Source organism: Podarcis bocagei (assembly GCF_964188305.1).
Source record: "Podarcis bocagei genome assembly, chromosome: 1".
NCBI lineage: Eukaryota > Metazoa > Chordata > Lepidosauria > Squamata > Lacertidae > Podarcis > Podarcis bocagei.
Window position 1 is genome coordinate 107,352,278 of NC_138125.1, and position 17,649 is coordinate 107,369,926.

At 41.8% G+C, this 17,649-nt stretch overlaps 1 protein-coding gene across 7 annotated transcripts in view; it reads left to right on the plus strand.

Annotated features, from left to right (window-relative positions):
- The window catches only part of FMNL2 (formin like 2), a 210,577-nt gene extending 193,194 nt beyond the window's left edge, over positions 1-17,383 (plus strand). For 2 of the 7 annotated variants that reach the window (XM_081187396.1, XM_081187399.1), the window contains 10 exons: positions 115-314; positions 2,006-2,240; positions 3,252-3,320; positions 3,518-3,598; positions 4,651-4,780; positions 5,738-5,901; positions 6,880-6,981; positions 7,737-7,835; positions 9,226-9,349; positions 12,249-12,628. In XM_081187396.1, coding sequence (XP_081043522.1) covers positions 115-314; positions 2,006-2,240; positions 3,252-3,320; positions 3,518-3,598; positions 4,651-4,780; positions 5,738-5,901; positions 6,880-6,981; positions 7,737-7,835; positions 9,226-9,349; positions 12,249-12,364 — 1,320 coding nt within the window. In that variant the 3' untranslated portion in view covers positions 12,365-12,628. Of the gene's footprint in view, positions 1-114; positions 315-2,005; positions 2,241-3,251; positions 3,321-3,517; positions 3,599-4,650; positions 4,781-5,737; positions 5,902-6,879; positions 6,982-7,736; positions 7,836-9,225; positions 9,350-10,606; positions 10,745-12,248; positions 12,629-14,938 lie in introns of those variants that run through there. The other 5 variants (XM_081187397.1, XM_081187401.1, XM_081187400.1 and 2 more) reach the window with 4 other exon arrangements.
- The last annotated feature ends 266 nt before the right edge of the window (positions 17,384-17,649 follow it).

A 17,649-nucleotide genomic window follows, 5' to 3' on the forward strand; every position in this document is an offset into this window, starting at 1 on the left:
TCTCCCTTTCCCAATGCCCTACAGCTTCTACACTTTTCATTAATTGTATTCCCCCCCCCCCATTAGACATAGATTTCTAGACTCCTTCTTGTTTCTGTTTGGTTTCTGTCCTAGGATTTAAATGTGGATGAATTTGAAGAAATATTCAAGACAAAAGCCCAAGGCCCAGCCATTGATCTTTCTTCAAGCAAGCAAATAACTCAAAAGGGATCGAACAAAGTCACGCTATTGGAAGCAAACAGGGCTAAAAATCTTGCGATCACCTTAAGGAAAGCTGGAAAGACTGCAGATGAGATATGCAAAGCTATTCAGGCGTAAGTGTAAAGGCTGTTTTACAAATGTGGTTTGAGGCACGTTGTATTAATTGGTCAGCAGTATTTCTGCAAGTTGCTTAGATCCAAGGAAGATCCTCATATGCCAGTAATGCTCATATATGCAGTTGATCACCATAAAGCTGTTAAGCTGTGCACACTTTTCTGGAGTAAGCCCGTTGGATTTTGCTTACTCTGCATATATCACAGTAACACGGGGCAGGATTCACCTAATGAATCCAGTCAGTGGAAGGCCTGAACAAAGACTTCTACTTGTGCAATGGGACTTTCCCCCCCTCTATTACACCTCCCCTTCCAAACTGGTTTTGGGGGTTTGGGAGAACCCCCAGAACAATGTTCAGAGAGAGAGGGGGTTGTTTCATCTGGCAAGCTGAAACGCTTGCTGTGAGGGAAGGACTGCCTTTACGCAATGTTGAATTCCTTCCATTATGAGAACTGTAAAAACCAACTGGTGGTTTTCTGAAGAATGTTGTTCGTATTTTTCATCTATATTTCTTGTCATGCAAGGCTTTCATTTCTAGCAGCAATTTAAACACTGTTGTGAGATAAATATGGTAGCTATTAAAGGAATGGGAAAGGGCTAGGTTAGCCCCCTCTCCTCTTCACAGTGTTTGAATTGAGTCCAAGTGTCTTGAATGAAATGCAGATTGGTGTTGTGGTGTTTAGGCTGTGTCTGCAAATACTCAACTGGCAACAATAAAATGATCCAGTAAAACACTTTTAAAGTACCTGAAAGTCATAATGCTAAAAACACTTCAGTGCAATGGTCATGCTGACAGCCATTCGTTTTTAAAGTCTTGCAGAAGCTGTCTTGCAGGAATGTGCTTTGCATTTCTTTCAGAAGAGTGGAGTGCAGACTGATTTCCTGCAGTAAACCCTTCTCTGTGTTTGAGGTTACCACAGTGAAGGCGCTCCTTTCCCCTATGTCCTCCCTCTTCCATTAATGTACAAATTCTCAGCTGAGCTTGCTGGGAGATACTACAGGGCCCTGGGAGCACTTCCTACAGGAGGAAGCACACACCCAAATTAAGGAGCATGAAAGGACAAAACCAGCATTTTGAGATTCAGTGCAAATGGCACCCGTGTGTAGGCTACAAATCTCAATTAAAGGGATTTGCCTTTTTTCTGCTCCTATTTACATAAAGTTCATTATGTTTGTTGCAATTGTGTTTTTTTAGCAGCTTTAAAAATACGATTACTTGGTTTTCAGGGTGCTTCCCAGAGCAATATACAAAAAGCAACCAAGAGAGTTCTCAGTGCAGTCCTAACCATCTATATTCAGAATTTTAAAAATCCCAAGTGCCGCTTAACACTTAATATGGTAATTGTTTGCTGCGATTGTACCTGGCTTACAGTGGTGCTTCCTACAGCAAATACGTAAAATGTCAGTAACTTGTGCATGTCTTTCACTTACAGATACCCATATTCAAGTACTTAGGGACACACATCTATTCACACTTCGCATATTGACCGCCAAAATTGCCAGGGTGAAATAATTGCGCCCACAGTTAACATGATTATTGCATTAAGTATGCCTTGTCTGTAGAATTGATTAGTAGCTTTAATAAGATGCATTGATAGAGGAACTGAGTGAAAACAGAGTTCTCTGCCTCTTCCTTCCCTGTAAACAACTCTTCTTTTAAATATATTTATATATTTTTGCTTTTGGCCAGGTTCGATTTGAAGACTCTACCAGTGGATTTTGTCGAATGCCTGATGAGATTTTTGCCCACGGAAAATGAAGTGAAAATGTTGCGGCTTTACGAGCGGGAGAGGAAGCCCCTTGAGAACCTCTCAGATGAGGATCGTTTCATGATGCAGTTCAGCAAGATTGAGAGGCTGATGCAAAAGATGACCATCATGGCATTCGTTGGCAATTTTGCAGAAAGCATCCAGATGCTGACTCCAGTGAGTGAGATGGGGAGAGTAGCTCCTTCTTGAATGGTATTCCATGACGTGGCTTATGCTTGTGCTACATTCCTTTTGGAGCAGTTTGTTTGTTAGAGATGGGCTGAAGTTATCCCCTGCTTGATCATAGAATTGTAGAGTTGGAAGGGAACCCAAGGGCCATCTAGTCCAACCCCCCGCAGTGCAGGAATATTTGCTTATCTTTGACACATTACCTCTAGCAGCTGCCTGGAACTACATGGTGATAAGTTCGTTGTGCACCATTGCTTGCTTGCCTCTTTCTGACCCCATTGGCGCCTTCATCGTAAATTTTGTGAGCAAAGGTCTACTCAAGGCATAAGGCAATATCTCCTCTCCCTTCATGTTGCTGTACCCTTAAAAAAACCTGTCCCTGAGTTTTGGCACGTGCTCCAGAATAGTATGGGATGTAGCAAAGGACCGTAGCAAGCCAGTGGGTATCAACAACAGCACCCTCTCTTGTGTATGCAGGATTGCCTTTCTGGTTCAGATCCAATCAGTTGTAAATAGTCATTTGCCATATGATTCTGACCCAAGCACTATTTGGGCATTCAAGCTCACACAGTGTGAGTGCACAGCACTTGGGGTCACATGTGTTTCCCTCCCCATGTCATTGTGGCCCACGCCAGCCCCTCCCCAATGAGAGGATATGCATGTTTGAGAGGATATCAGCAGCCTACCAAATATTTGTAGGCTCTCCTTGTGACCTGCAATCCTGAGTGCTCAGGATTGCAGTTCATGAGGACAATCTACAAGGCTGACCCTACAGGCATCCTCCCAAATACCTCAAGCATCATTAGGGAGGGCCTGGGGTGAGATGCTGGGGTGAAGGACTGTGACTTGGCTCATCCAGTTAGTATTCTGTGAACCTTAATGTCTGACTAAGGCTACACATACACAATCTGTCCCTCTTGCAGAAGCCACTGGGTGTCCATTTTTAGTTCACACTTGGCTTTTACAGATGTTCACATGATTTCTTGTTTTTGCCTCTAGCAACTTCATGCAATAATTGCAGCATCTGTCTCAATAAAGTCATCTCAGAAACTCAAGAAAATCCTGGAGGCAAGTGTTTATTTTGTTTATTCAATGTTGCTGTTTTTTTTTAAAAAAAATATTGGTGGTAAAACCACACACCCTTAAACAGTGGTCTTTAGGGGGCTATATATTTAAATTAAAATGACCCCTTTCCTTTTTATTACAGAATGTTATGTGTTATTAGTTGATGCTTACAATTTTTCCCACCCCTATGATTTCCATAGATAATCTTGGCTCTGGGTAACTATATGAACAGCAGTAAACGAGGAGCTGTTTATGGATTTAAACTGCAGAGCTTAGATCTGGTAAGTAAGGGGAAATCTACCCCCAGTGGACTTGAAAGTAGCTTTGCTTGGAAGATTGTTTGCACATCCCCATTTATTTGCATGGCCTATATGAACAACAGTGGTTTAAGCATCCTTTTAGTGAGTTGTCAATGAGCTAGGGAAGGAATGGAGCCATTGGCTTAGATTTCTAATGTCATATTGTCAAGACAAAGGTAAATTTCAGTTCCCCATAACTTCATTTCCCTCCCCTGGTTAAACTCTTCCTTACCACTAACTGCATCAGGTAGACCTCCTGTACAGATTCGCAATGGCTGAGAAGTCTGTTTAGCACTGCCCTGTCTTTTCTGCCAGTTCTAGTTATGAGTCTCTCCACTTTCTGGATAATAGCATTGGGCCATTCATAAAAGCAATATGCCATGAACCCTGTTGCTAGGGGTGGGGAATGAATGCCTCTAATGACCTGTAATAAACAATAATTACCAGCGCTATGAAAATACACCGGACAGATTTAATAAGATGACAACCTTGATTGCTTTAATGGCCTATAGTTTTCCTGATTCAGATTATTCTTTTACTTGTGGTCGTCTTCTGACAATATGATGAATTATCATGTTTAAGTAACATAAATAAATACAAAACTATGGGCAACAATTGGAGGGGTCCTAAAATCCTTTACCTGTGGTCCTCCATGTTATTGGACCTCAGTTCCCATCAACATGGCGAATGATGAGGGATGATGAGAGTTCTGGTGCAACATCATCTCAAGAGTCACATGTTCCCCTCCCCTGACCTGTAACATTCATACAGGGCTATGATATCTTCATTGCATTGCACTTATTTCATTGTGTCATGTGTCTATTTCAGGGTGGCTAACCAGTGACCCTCCAGATGTTGTGGACTCCAACTCCCATCAGCCTTAGGGGTGGTGGGATTGTAACTCAGCCACATCTGGAGAGTTATAGCTTTTCCAACCTTGGTATATAGGCAGATCATGGGTTGGCTGCTAAGGAAAGTTAACTCAAGGATGTTGAAGCTGAATCTAACATACTTCTTTTGCCTCTTCTTTGCAGTTACTAGACACAAAATCGACAGACAGGAAACAAACTCTATTGCACTATATATCAAATGTTGTGAGAGAGAAATATCAGCAAGTATCGCTTTTTTACAATGAGCTTCACTATGTGGAGAAAGCTGCTGCAGGTAACATAGCCACACATTCATTTCCCAAGTACTTAAAAGCAGGTTCAGATATGTTCTGTGGATACTGTAATACAGTAATGCACCCATGTCCTAGGGAAAGCTACCTGTTTGGAAAAGATACCACCTTGCAGAAGACAGGTGGGCATCTTAAATGTTATGGGCACAATAGGATACAGAAGCATCATAATTTTCAGATGCCTTCTTGGTTCTTCTAGCACACTGTTCCCTAAAGCTGACAGGAGCCTTTCCTCTTTTCAGTAATTGGGCTTCCTTCAGTGCTCCCACACAGTTTGTGTAAAGTCCTTAACTTCAGGTGCAAGAGGTGCACATCCTGTTGGAAGGCACGTCTTGTAAATGTTGTGTGAACATACCGAACAGAAAGGATCCTTCCGACTGAAATCTTTACATGTACAGAAATCTTTACTTGGAAGGGGTAGCGAGGCCCTGCCCGCCTGCCAAAATGGCCCACGAGAGGTGTAGGAGGTCAGATCCTATTCTCCTCCTCTGTTCTGCATGGTCAGGGTAGAAACTGTATAGGAGGCATCAGCCCTACTGGAGCATGTGCATCTATATTGTAAAGGTGGTTTAAAACATTACCTTCCCTGAACTACTCACCTTCCCTTTTGTTTGATGCATCTGCCCCCAATCCCATCTCATTCCTAGCCTTTCTGTTTCATTCCAGTTTTGTCTCTTGGATGCAAAATATAAGCTCGCTGGCCTGCAATTCTGTCTTGTGTGTGAGAGAGAGACCCTCCATTGTTGGCTTCTCAATTTTAATAGTAGTAGCAGGAACAACAACCACATGTTAACAGAGATTCCCCAATTAAAACTATCCAGGGTCTCAGGCAGCTATATCGCCAGGCTTTGCTACATGAGATCTGTCAACCTGGAGATGTTTGGGATCAATTAGGCAATGCGTAGTAACATTTTGAGTGTCTTTCCCCTTCCACCCTTTAGTATCCCTTGAAAATGTTCTGTTGGATGTAAAGGAACTCCAAAGAGGTCTCGACCTAACGAAGCGAGAGTACACCATGCACGATCACAACACCATGCTGAAGGAGTTTATTCAGAACAATGAAGGGAAACTGAAGAAGCTGCAGGATGATGCAAAAATAGCTCAGGTATTCTGTGTATCCCAGCAGTTGTTCAGTGGTCTAGCTTTCAGGAACGGAGAACTTTTGTTACCTTTTTCAAGCTCAAAGATGTTCCTTTAGGAGTAGGCAGGACAAGTATTCACTGTTTCCGCTGTTCTAGTGTAGTGTTGTGTTGTATAGTTAAGTGTGTCCAAATGAGTGAGCTTAGGCCAGTCATTCCCCCTCAGGGGGAATAGAAAGGGTACAATAAATGCTTCTCTGTCTGCTTGAAGAAGGAAAGGTGGTTGAAAAAAACAATAGAATGTGTTTATTCTTTTGCAGTATTGATGTGACATCTGTCACTGAGAGTGACTTCACACCTTATGCAATAGCATTTCATTTAGTGGCATGTGCAATCATGCACCCTTAAACATCTCTCTCTCTCTCTCTCTCTCTCTCTCTCTCTCTCTCTCTCTCTCACACACACACACACACACACACACACAGCTATTTTCCAGGGGAAACACACAGATACTTAATGTTTAGTAGCTCCACTCAAGTTTCATTATTTATTTTCTTGGTTAAAATAATAATGGTAGAAAGAAACAAGTTTCTTCCTTTTATCTGTTCTGAATCTGCAAAAGGCAAAAATGGTTAAGTAATCCCAGCACAAGAGGGCAATTAACAGCAGTACATGGCAGAACTTCAAAATGCATATTTTCAAACTGCAAGTTTATACTTGGAACTGGGATTTTTCTTGCTTCCTAAGGAAAGACCTGAAATTGCGCACTTTGCAAAGCAGGTTGCAGAGCAGGCCTCCCTTCTGTTGCACTGGTAATAAAGGCTCCAGTGCACCTACCCTCTTGTCTCTGCTGCTTCCTTCCTGATTCCTTGCCACCTGATCAGCCTTCAGCTTGTGGGGAGTGGTTCCCTTTTCGTGGGTTAAACACCATCTTGCATAGTTTGGGATTTGTTGAAATGAAATATATATATATATATATGTGTTAAAAAGTCTCTCTTTTACAGGATGCGTTTGATGATGCTGTGAAGTATTTTGGAGAGAATCCCAAGACAACACCTCCATCAGTCTTCTTCCCAGTCTTTGTTCGATTTGTGAAAGCTTACAAGGTAAACAGAAGTTCAGTTCACTTCTGTTATTCTTACAAATGTGGCCACACTTTCTAACCAAAGGCTCCCGCTGTGGTTTTGTAGTTTCCTTAGCAAATACACAGATAGCTCAGTTGGTAGAGCATGGGACAGTTAATCTGTGGGTTTGAGCCCCATGTTGGGTGAAAGATTCCTGCACTGCAAGGGGTTTACGATCCTCATGGTCCTTTCCAACTACAATTCTATGATTTATATGAAAGAGCCTTAAGGTTCCATTTTTGGAAAAAGTGTCCCAGAACAAAAGCCAGATTAAAACTTGCCCAACCTCTTGGGGACTGCATTCCAATGATGGCTGGGGCAAAATAAAACAAAATCCAACAGAGGAAAAGAGAAGACAAACACACACCAGACATCAGGAACACACAGCACTCCTGCTGCGTTACACACATTCAGACATGCAGAGGACATGAAGGCAGGTACACATGTGGCTGGAAAAATCTGCCATTAGGTGACTTCAAAAGAGAGAGGGAATAAGGCCGTCGGTCGCTCCTAGCCATGATGGTTATGACAGCTGCTGGGAATCACAAGAGGACAAATTCTTAAAGAAATTTTTGGAAGAATTTGCCATATCATACCGCAACAGGAAGCGGCACATCAAAGTTAAACTGGCTTTAATGAATTTGTATTTTGCTGAGTGAGCTAAAAACGAACCCCATTTTTTTGAAGTTGTTGCAAGCTCTAACGGGTGTGTGTATTTCGTTTAAAATTGTCGATAGCAAGCGGAAGAGGAGAACGAGTTGAGAAAAAAGCAACAGCAGGCATTGATGGAAAAACTTCTGGAGCAGGAGGCACTGATGGAGCAGCAAGACCAAAAGGTAGCAAACAACCAAGCCATTAATCGATTTTGGTTACGTGCATTGATAAAGTGGCACATGTTGGTCCAGTGAAAGAGATCGTCTTATTGCAGAGCAGCCGATGTGGTGCAGTCCAGATATTATTGAACTACAGTTGTTAGGGATGATGGGAGTTGTGGAATACACATCTGGAAAGCACCACCTTGGCTACTGCTGCCTTATTGGCTGAGACTGCTTCTCTCAAGTCTTTGGGATCGGCAAGGAACCAACATTCCAAACACCTTTCTGTCAGGTGTTTTCTCTCAGAGATAACTATTGAAGCTTTCTTTCTCACAGAGACATTTTAACAAGGCAGTCATATAAGAAACTTAAAAGGAAACTAGAGCAGTTTCATGTGTATGCTATTTCCTGTTCTTCCTAAATCTCAGAAAGGTGTTTATTCTCCTAAAGCCATGGATACAATGCTTGGAATTTGCCCTGTTTGAAAGATGCTTACCGAGAAGTAATGAGCATTTATCTCGGCCAAGCAATTCGATAACAGGAAGACATTCAGCGCATAGTCACCCAAGAGTCTGCAGTGACCAAATGTGAAGGAAGGCTAGTCGGAAGAGGCTCAAAGAAAACGCAGTGGCAGAAACGGCCGTTTTGGGTTGCATCTAGCATTTTCCAGAGTTCTGCTTGGCATATGAGACCCTCTCTTCCATGATAATATCTTTTAACAATACAATTAGGAATTCTCACTATGCAAGGTCAGGCTACACAAAGTGACTTCTCCAGATATTTGCACAAAGCACCCCCACCTCCTGTAATGTCAGGATTGTGTTCCCCACTTTTCCAGTGTCTTGGCCCTCATGGCAGCTTTACCATTGCCATTGATATTGTGTAGAACAATAAAAAAGAAATAACAAAAACAAAAACCATCAGCATGACAGTGTATAAATCACAAAAAGTAGCTAAAAGCAGATTAAGTGTTAGTATGTGACAAACAAGACAGACCGCACTTGACATCTAAACAGTAATAATCATGGTGCCATAATCAGGGAGCCACCACAGGAAAGGCCCTTATTTTGATTAACCTCAGAAGGCCAGGACCCCCTGAGACAGGCCTCAAATGTTGTTCTCTCAGCCAAGAGTTTGGTGTGGGAAAAGGTGGTCTTGTAGATACTCTGATCCCAAACTTTTCAATGTTTCATAGGTTAGAACCATAACTTCCCTCCCCCCCCCAAAAGTGAACTGGGAGTTAGTGAAAGTCAGTGCAGGTGAAATATGTGTAGTGCTAGGGTTGACCTAGTGGTTCTAACTCTGTATGGGGCAGGTACCTAAGTTCCCTATCTTACACCTCAAAGAGAAGAGCAGGTGTTTTCAGCATCTTGTTGGCCACTGCTTTTTACCAACCTTTGCTCCCTTTCAGTCTCCGTCTCATAAAACGAAGAGGCAGCAGCAAGAGCTGATTGCAGAGTTAAGACGGCGACAAGTCAAGGACAATAGACATGTGTACGAGGGGAAGGATGGAGCTATCGAAGATATCATCACAGGTAAAATAATAATAATGAGGAGGAAGAGGCTATTCCAAAGTGCCCCTTCATAGCTTTTACTTTGCAAATCTCTAACAGAGCTCCTTAAAGTAATCAATAATCAATAAATTGATTTCAATGAGAATAATCACATGTATCAGTCATTTAACAAATGGTGCACATTATATAGCGCTCAGGGTTTCAGGCCTCTTCTTTGGCAAGGCCTCGTTGACAAAACGTTTGTGTATTATTTAATTTCTCCTTCACTTCAGCATGCTCTCATAACTCAAGCTGTAGACCACGTAGAGCCTTATTAGACGTATTTTTGCAACAGGTGCATGCCTTGTAAATCTTTGAGTATTTTTGACCCATGTGCAAAACCACTGGTGTTGAGCCTTGCTTATAAAAGCTCTTGTTTTGTCCTTCAAGCCCTACTAATGGTAATTGCTCCAGCATTAAGTATGTGATGGAGGACAAAATTGTGTGATTTGGATTTGTTGAACGATTTTGAACTTCAGAGCTGCATATTCCTCTTGCAACAGACTAATACTAGTCCCTTTCGGCAATCCATAATTGAACGCAATAGGCTGACAATGGCTGGGTCTAATTTATAGCAGCTGTGACAAGTACAGTGTGGGCTTTGGTGATTTGCCAAAATCCTATTTAGTGGCTTCTGTGACAATCACAGAGTGGATGAAAACAGCAGCAGCAGCAGCAGCTAATTGTTAATAATTTCTCCATAATCAGCAGTAATAGGTCCCTAAGTATGAGTAATACCAAATGTAAGCAACAAATACAGTGGGTTTTAAAAACATCCATGCACAAATGCATGGATCCTATCCAGCCAGAACTTCACTAGCATCACATGTCTCATTTTCAATGGTAAATTTATGGCTGATTCCTGGCTGAGACTTCGCCTAGGGTTTACTTTGCCCACTCTGTTGTTGTGTGATTTCATTTCACTAAGTTCCAAGAGCAGTCCATCCGAGTGCGAGAACAGCCATGCAAATAAATGTTGTGCTGAGATAAAAGTGTGCACTTCATCATGCCCTTGTTCATTCACCAATTTTACTTTTTTAAAAAAACACCCCAGTAACTGTTGTGATTTGCAGAAAGATAATTCTTCTGGTAACCCAGCCAAACAAATCCTATTGTGGTTAAATGACTGAATAAGCCACCTCAGGGTGTCTTTAACAAAGCACTAACAATGTACTAATACAATAGATCTTTGCTTCTTACTGTATATTCTGTCTTGTCTGGCTGTTATTTTCCATGCAGTGCTGAAGACTGTGCCCTTTACTGCTCGAACGGCCAAGCGTGGCTCTCGTTTTTTCTGCGAACCTGTTCTCACAGAGGAATTCCATTACTAAACTTTTCCTCTTTCACACCCGACGCTCTTAAAAAACAAACAAAAAGGTTGCTGTAGGTTTTTGACGTTTCTCCACAATATAGCTGTTTGAATGGATTAGTGATGTTTGGCATTTCGTCGGAGTCATATTTGACATCGCTCATCTCATTGCATGTTTTTGCCTGTCAGGAACCTTTTTTTGGTTCCCTTCCATCCTCCCAGTGACCGTTTGTTCTACCTTCCACATTTCAGAGTCACCCTGTGGGCTCAGCGCCATAGAGCAGCAAGTGATGGAAGTCACAGAAATGTCCTCGAGGCCCCTGGTGGCTGCGCTTCAAGCCAGCCACCACAATTTGCAAGGGATGGTTGTGGGTTGTAATGACAAATGTGATGGACAGTTCACTTGGCTTTTCTGTGTCTTCTCCTCTGGGCTCTCGCACCTCCTTTACTTCTTTGTGACTTGATCTATGTTGCATGAGTCTTGTTAAGCCAAGCCTATCTCCGGAAGCAAATCTAGTGTACATCAATGTGCCAGGCTGAATGTGTATGGGCTTTGTTTTATGGCATGTAAAATGAAGTCACTGCTTTGTGATCTGTGAGCACATATTTCCACATGGGTCCTTCTAACCATCGCTTGCATGTTTGTGTTTGCATGCGTGAAGAGGAATAAAATAAATGTGGTCGTGGTCCCCACACCCACTCCCTTCGTTTTTCACACCCACAGTCGTTAGCTTCAGTTCCATGGCAACTTAATGGGAAATCTCCTTTGAGCCAAGTGGTAGCCTCACTTAAGATAGAATTCTGCCTTTGATCAGTTCAGTCCTTTGTAATAGTGGAGGCTGGGCAAAACCCAGGATCCAGGCAGACCATGGTTCTGAAAGCAGGTCTTGACTTCTGAGCCAAGCCATAAGAAATAAATTTTAAATAATTCTCATGCTAAGCTCATCTAGGGCCAAGAAACAAAGATTGAGGGGCTGGATGAAGAAACTACCCAGGTGGCAGCAGATAAGGCCTAGTGAAGCAATATGATCAAAATTGCCTTGCCATAGAAGATACCCCGCGTTATTGTCATGGAACTGGATCCATTAGCATCTTGCACTGTAGAATGTTTTTAAAAAGGAGTGCCGTTTACGCTGCATGTGTCTGTCAATGCTGTTGTCTTTGATACAAGAACCAATCATCTTAAAGCAGCATTTCATTTCCTACTGGTGTAATGTTTTAATGGGGAGCTTTAAAGTAAGAATGCTGCCTGTTAACTCCTCTTTTGCTCTTTCAAGTTAATTGCTGGACAGTCATCCTGGAGCCAATGTTCAAAGCAGCTTGGAATTTTATTAGTAAGAGGCTTACGATGGCCACCTCTTCCCTTCCCTTTCTTTTTTTTAACCTTCTTTAAGCCTCCACCTCACCCACTTTTGCTTTACCTGCTAACATATGTGGCTTTTTACATTTTAAAAAATAAATAAATAAATATATTATTATTTTGCTTTTTGGGCACAGAATTGAGTTGCTCTTCATGTTCCATCTCATTTTTAACTTAACCATCATTCTGTGTTTTTTCCCCCTTCTGTTTAGCCTTAAAGAAGAATAATATCACTAAATTTCCAAATGTTCACTCGAGGGTAAGGATTTCTTCTAGCACACCGGTGGTGGAGGATACACAGAGCTGGCAAGCATCACTTTTTACTTAGCTTCCTCCTCTCTCTGTATGCCAACACAAAAACTGCTGCAAATCACAGCCAATTTTAAGATAAAGGAGGGATGACGCTGTAAGCGTTTAAGCAGCGTTGCTGGTGCTTTTCGATCTTTCTTCTGTCGTGTGTTTTTATCTGTAGCGTGTGGGATGGATTAATCTGCAGCTGTTGCCTGTGCTGGATGACGTCACATCACTTAGGGGCTACTCCCTTTCCAGACTCTTCCACAAGATAGATGTTGTTGCCTCTGTGTTGTACTGATGAGTCTGTGTTCTGCAGAGCAGGAAGAGAGGGGAGGAAAGGGGCACAAGAAGGGTTGCCAACTATTTTACAGGCTCTGTGCTCCTTTTTTTAAAAACAGCAGCCCATCAAACAGCAATATAGCATTTCCTGACATAAGCATACAGTGTACAAGGCATTGTCCATTCCTTTTCCATATGCCAGGTGGTTACAAAAGGCATTTTGCCATACTAAAGAAATGTGGGAACCTCTCACAAATGGGAGCTTATGTACAAAGATTTATTTGTGTGCTCTGTCTACCCTGCAAGGACAGTGGATTCAGGCACTATTAGTGAATCAAACCCTAGGAAAAGAGAAAAGGCTGTGTGTGGATCTTATGGCTGTTAGTTGCATCTTAGCAATCAACTATTATTCCCACCTCTACTAGCCGCCCCTGCCTCCCCAAGTGGGTCTTTGGGAGCCTCCTGTGATTTACAACCAGTTGCTTTATCCGAAAGACCTCAGGGGCTGCTAGTGAATCCTATTCTTGTAGGCTGAGTAAGCGCTACAACTAAATCTTCCCTGCAAAGGGGGACTGTCGTTCTTTGCTCCTCTTTTAACAATGGCACCTTTGTTTGCCTTTCTGCTTCAGTAGCAGTGCTTCCCATAGCAATGGCCGCCATTCTTACACTGTACACTGCCACTGAGAGCATTTGGCTGGCTTCTTCGAACTATCAGTGCGGGCTCTGGGAGCATCAGCTATGTTGAGGGGCAATTCCTCTGAAAGTGCCAGTTTCCTGTATCCATCTCATTCTCCTGGAGCAGGAGTGTGCATGGACCTTAGAATAAAATCTGAGGAAAAAACAATGGAGAATAATATGTGTGTGTGTGTATAGATAGCACCTTCGTGCTGCTATGTATGGGATGTATGGGAGTGTGTGTGCGCAGGGAGTTTATAGGGAACCCTGTTGGTGGAAAGGGAAACAAATTCAGGGTAGGTGTGTGCTTTTTGCTCCTGATGCAGCACTGTCCCCAGTTTCAGCAAATTAATAATAATAATAATAATTTATTATTAATACCCCGCCTATCTGGCTGGTTTCCCGAGCCACTCTGGGTTGCTTCCAACAGAATATTAAAACACCATAGTCTATTGAAGCAAATGGGACTGGCCATGTGGCTGCTGCTCACAGCAGCATTGTAGGGTAGGGTAATGTTGTTGGGGCAGCAGCCACAAGCAGTCCTACCCACATCATTCCCTTCTTTTAAGCATAATCAGGACCGCGCCACTGCTAGCAGCGTAGACCAACTGGCTCTTAAAAGTGCCAGTGTAATACAGTAGTCAAAACTGCTGGCATTAAGCAAGTACAGATTGTGCAAATTGTGAATGGTTTGGTAGCTTGCTGTAGTCTAGAAATCTAGCACAGCTGGGGAGGTGTGATTTTAAAGGGCTAAGGGACCTCCAGGGTAGAGGGGGTTGGGGTTGGGAAAGAGGAGCAGTGCCTGCTTATTGTTTTCGCTGCTGCTGTTTTATTTAAAAAACCTGGAATGCTTCAGATTGGCTTGCTGGTCATACCACTAGCATACCCCCTCCTGTGGGAAGCAGAAATTGGTAGCATGTGGGGCAAAGGAGTCGCTAGCTGGATCTGCACTGATCTAGAAAACATTATAAAAATATAGCTCTCAATGCAATTTCACATGGGCAACACTACAGCGCCCTGTTGTCCCATTTTTATAACACATTTTTCATATTATAACTCACCAGTATAGAAGAGTCTGAGGTCACAGTTTGAAGAGGTTCAGAGAATGAATGAAGCCTGGGTCTCAGGGAAAATCAGTGGCAAGTGACAGCCAACCAGCATTAGCATCTAACCCTGCTGCCATCCTGTCTTGTGTGTGTTTTTTTTAAAATAATAATAATCCATACCCTCATTTTCATCCTCATAAGAAAATGCAGCTGATGCAGATTCATGGTGGCCCCATAGTTTGGTCCTTCAGTGGCAGAACCCTGGTGTGGAAGCAGCTCCCCACCTGATTCTCTCTATACAGAAGAAATCTGATGGAAGCTTTTGCTATGCAAGGAAATTGCGAGATTGCTTCCGCAGCAGAACCCTTTTCATACCTAGATCCGTAACCCTGAATAATGCAGTAGGCAGAAGTTCCATATTAGTAATAGTCAGTGAAGAGAGAGACCCATCAGTGCTGTTCTGCTCGGCTCTCTTGGGAGCTTAAACAGTCCCTTTTTCTCTTTTGCTTCAAGCTGCTTTGATTGGCTACCAGCAGGACTCTTTCCTTGTCTAGATCCAGAGGCACAGGCTAGCCCGCTTCTGACACCTTCCTGCTTCTTCCCCGCAGATCTTAGAAACCAGCCCTACAGACGAGCCGATGCGGTGAGGAGAAGCGTGAGGCGGCGTTTTGATGATCAGAATTTACGCACTCTCAACGGTGCTGAAATAGCCATGTGAGCCGGATTGGGAGAACGTGCATGTGTAAAGTAGAACGTGTGCTTGATTGATTCCTTGCCATGTGAACTATATTTGCGCTACCATTCTAATTGTGGACTTTATTGCAGTACATTAACTTATCTTCTGAAGGGCTCAATAACAACAGCAAACACATAGGAACACAGAGGGGAAAAATAAGGGGGGGAAAAGATGAGCTCTCCACTCAACTGTAACTACCAAGTGCCTAAAATTCAATTACCTGCTCAAATTAATCAAAGCAATAGGACTTTATTTGATTGGGTATTGTTTTACACCAATAAATTTGTTCAGTGTTTTTAACCAAAATGTAAAATACATATTGTATTTTTGTTTTGTTACATGCCATTTAGTGAATAGCCTTCAGTGGGCTTTCTTGATCTCATGACTTGTAAATAGGTAATACTTGGAAGTGATCCGCTGTGGATTTTTTTAATGATTTCAATACATTCCTCCTGGACAGTTTGACTTAGTTTTGAGATTCTGTTGCACTTATTATGATGATGTATGCATACATCTTCATATGCATATGTAAGGACTTACCATATACGAAGGGGAGAAACTAATTAAATTGTACCCTTTTAAGAAAAATGCATTCCTCTTAAGGGTGGGGAAAACATCCAGAAAACAGAAGTTGATGTAGATGTGATTACATTTTACAAAGGGTTAAACTTAACTGGGATAAGAAAGGCTTGGATAGTGGGGTTTCGGCTGTAAATAGGATGTGATAACATATGGCTTATTTTAAATACACAGCTACCTGCTTTCAGATTCTACCTGCTATATACCAGTTGGTAGTGAAGCTGAAGTGAGGAGGTATAGCTCATAGAACACAATGCAAACACAGAAGAATCATGGATGAAATTCCACTACTGTTTTCTACAGGTAGAGGCAGCTTTTGGGTAACAATGTTATTTATTAATTAGCACTAAGATATTAACTTCTCAGTAATCAGTATTATAATTCCTGAGGACCACAACTGTTCAGTTGTCGGAATAATGAAAATCTGGTGCCCTGCCGAAAAATTAGGATACCCTCCATAAATAAGCTTGTACCTCCATTCCACAAGAAATTCTGCCATGCGACAATCCAGGTTGGCTTATAAAGAGCTGTCTCTCAGCTGAAATGTAGCTAGTTAACGAAACAGTTTATCACTGCATACATTCTCAAACCTGAAATAGATTTTTTTATCCCAGTTCAGATCTGCTGATGGATGCAGCATCTTACAAGAAGTGTAAGTCAGATGTGCAGTTGGAAATTGTAAATGTATTTGCACTTCATTTCTTCCAAACATGTGGGTTTAATAGGGAACGCGCAAGCTGTTGAACGCTACAGTGCACAGATGACTTTCTCATTTTAGAAATGCATCTGCCTTGCGCTTGTGGCTATCCTTTCCAGATTACAGTGCTTGTATTTCAAATTTTAAACCAGTTGAAACATTTAAAGCAAAGTTTTAATTACCAAGAGCGGCCATTGCCAACCCCACCTACTGCTTACAAGGCAGGGCACTTGATTTTCTCTCCCAAGTCAAAAATCAGACTAAAGTTAAGGGACATCTTGCTTACAGCTTTCCTTTCCTGGTAGCACTGCATCACTGTTAATTGTAAAATTTATTGTATAGTATTTAACCACTGAATTATTTTCTTTTTTGTTGTGCTTATGTGAACCACTGGTAAAGGTCCCATATTCCTTTAATAATGTGTAGTTATATGATAATGTTTCTAAATGTACAGATATTTTGCTACAAATTTGGTGCTTTTTATGGTTTTTACACTTCTCTTTAATTCCCACTCTAGCCTCGGGGTAATATTGTAAATATTGTTTAAAAATGCATCAGCCTGTGCTATACAATCTGAATGTTCTTTTAACTTATAGTTTTGTTTTTTTATATTTAACTAAATGGACAGTTTGGGGCTCAAAAGTTATTACATTGACATTTGCTTAACTATTTACAGAGAGGTTTATTTTAAACGAACTGCCAATTGTTCTCTCAATTTACAGCAATGTGTACTTGACATGTTAAAGAGAACATGCCATGATTGTGCCATTTTCCTTCACAGAAAGATGAATGTTTAAGTTTGGGGGAAACACCATTTGGCAATATAATTCAAAGATTTAAGGAGCTATGAGAAATCACAGTATGCTAAAAATGTTTAGAAAGGAACAATGGGCTGTAATATTGGCATGTTCTCTTCGATATTTTATCTAGTAACAGACCTGCTTCTTAGCAATATTATAGGTGTTTTATAAAAGCAGTTCATGTTACTTTTCTGATCTGTTCATGGCATATGATTGAATAAACTATTTACACTACTACAAATTATCCACAGCTCTTCCTTGTTACTCAGACTGATCTACATGGGGCTATAGAACTATGCAGAGTAGCAGGGCTGTGCTAAAACAAGAACCAGAGAGGGCTGCATGTAGGCGTGAGTTCCTATTGGCACTAGGCTTTTTCCACAATGTAGTAGTAATGAGCTATAAACAGGTAACTTCATTACCATGCACTTTCTCCTATAAGGTTAAGAGCAAACAACCCTTTTTAAATTAAACGCTGGAAAAATGAAACCTAGTGATGGGATGAGC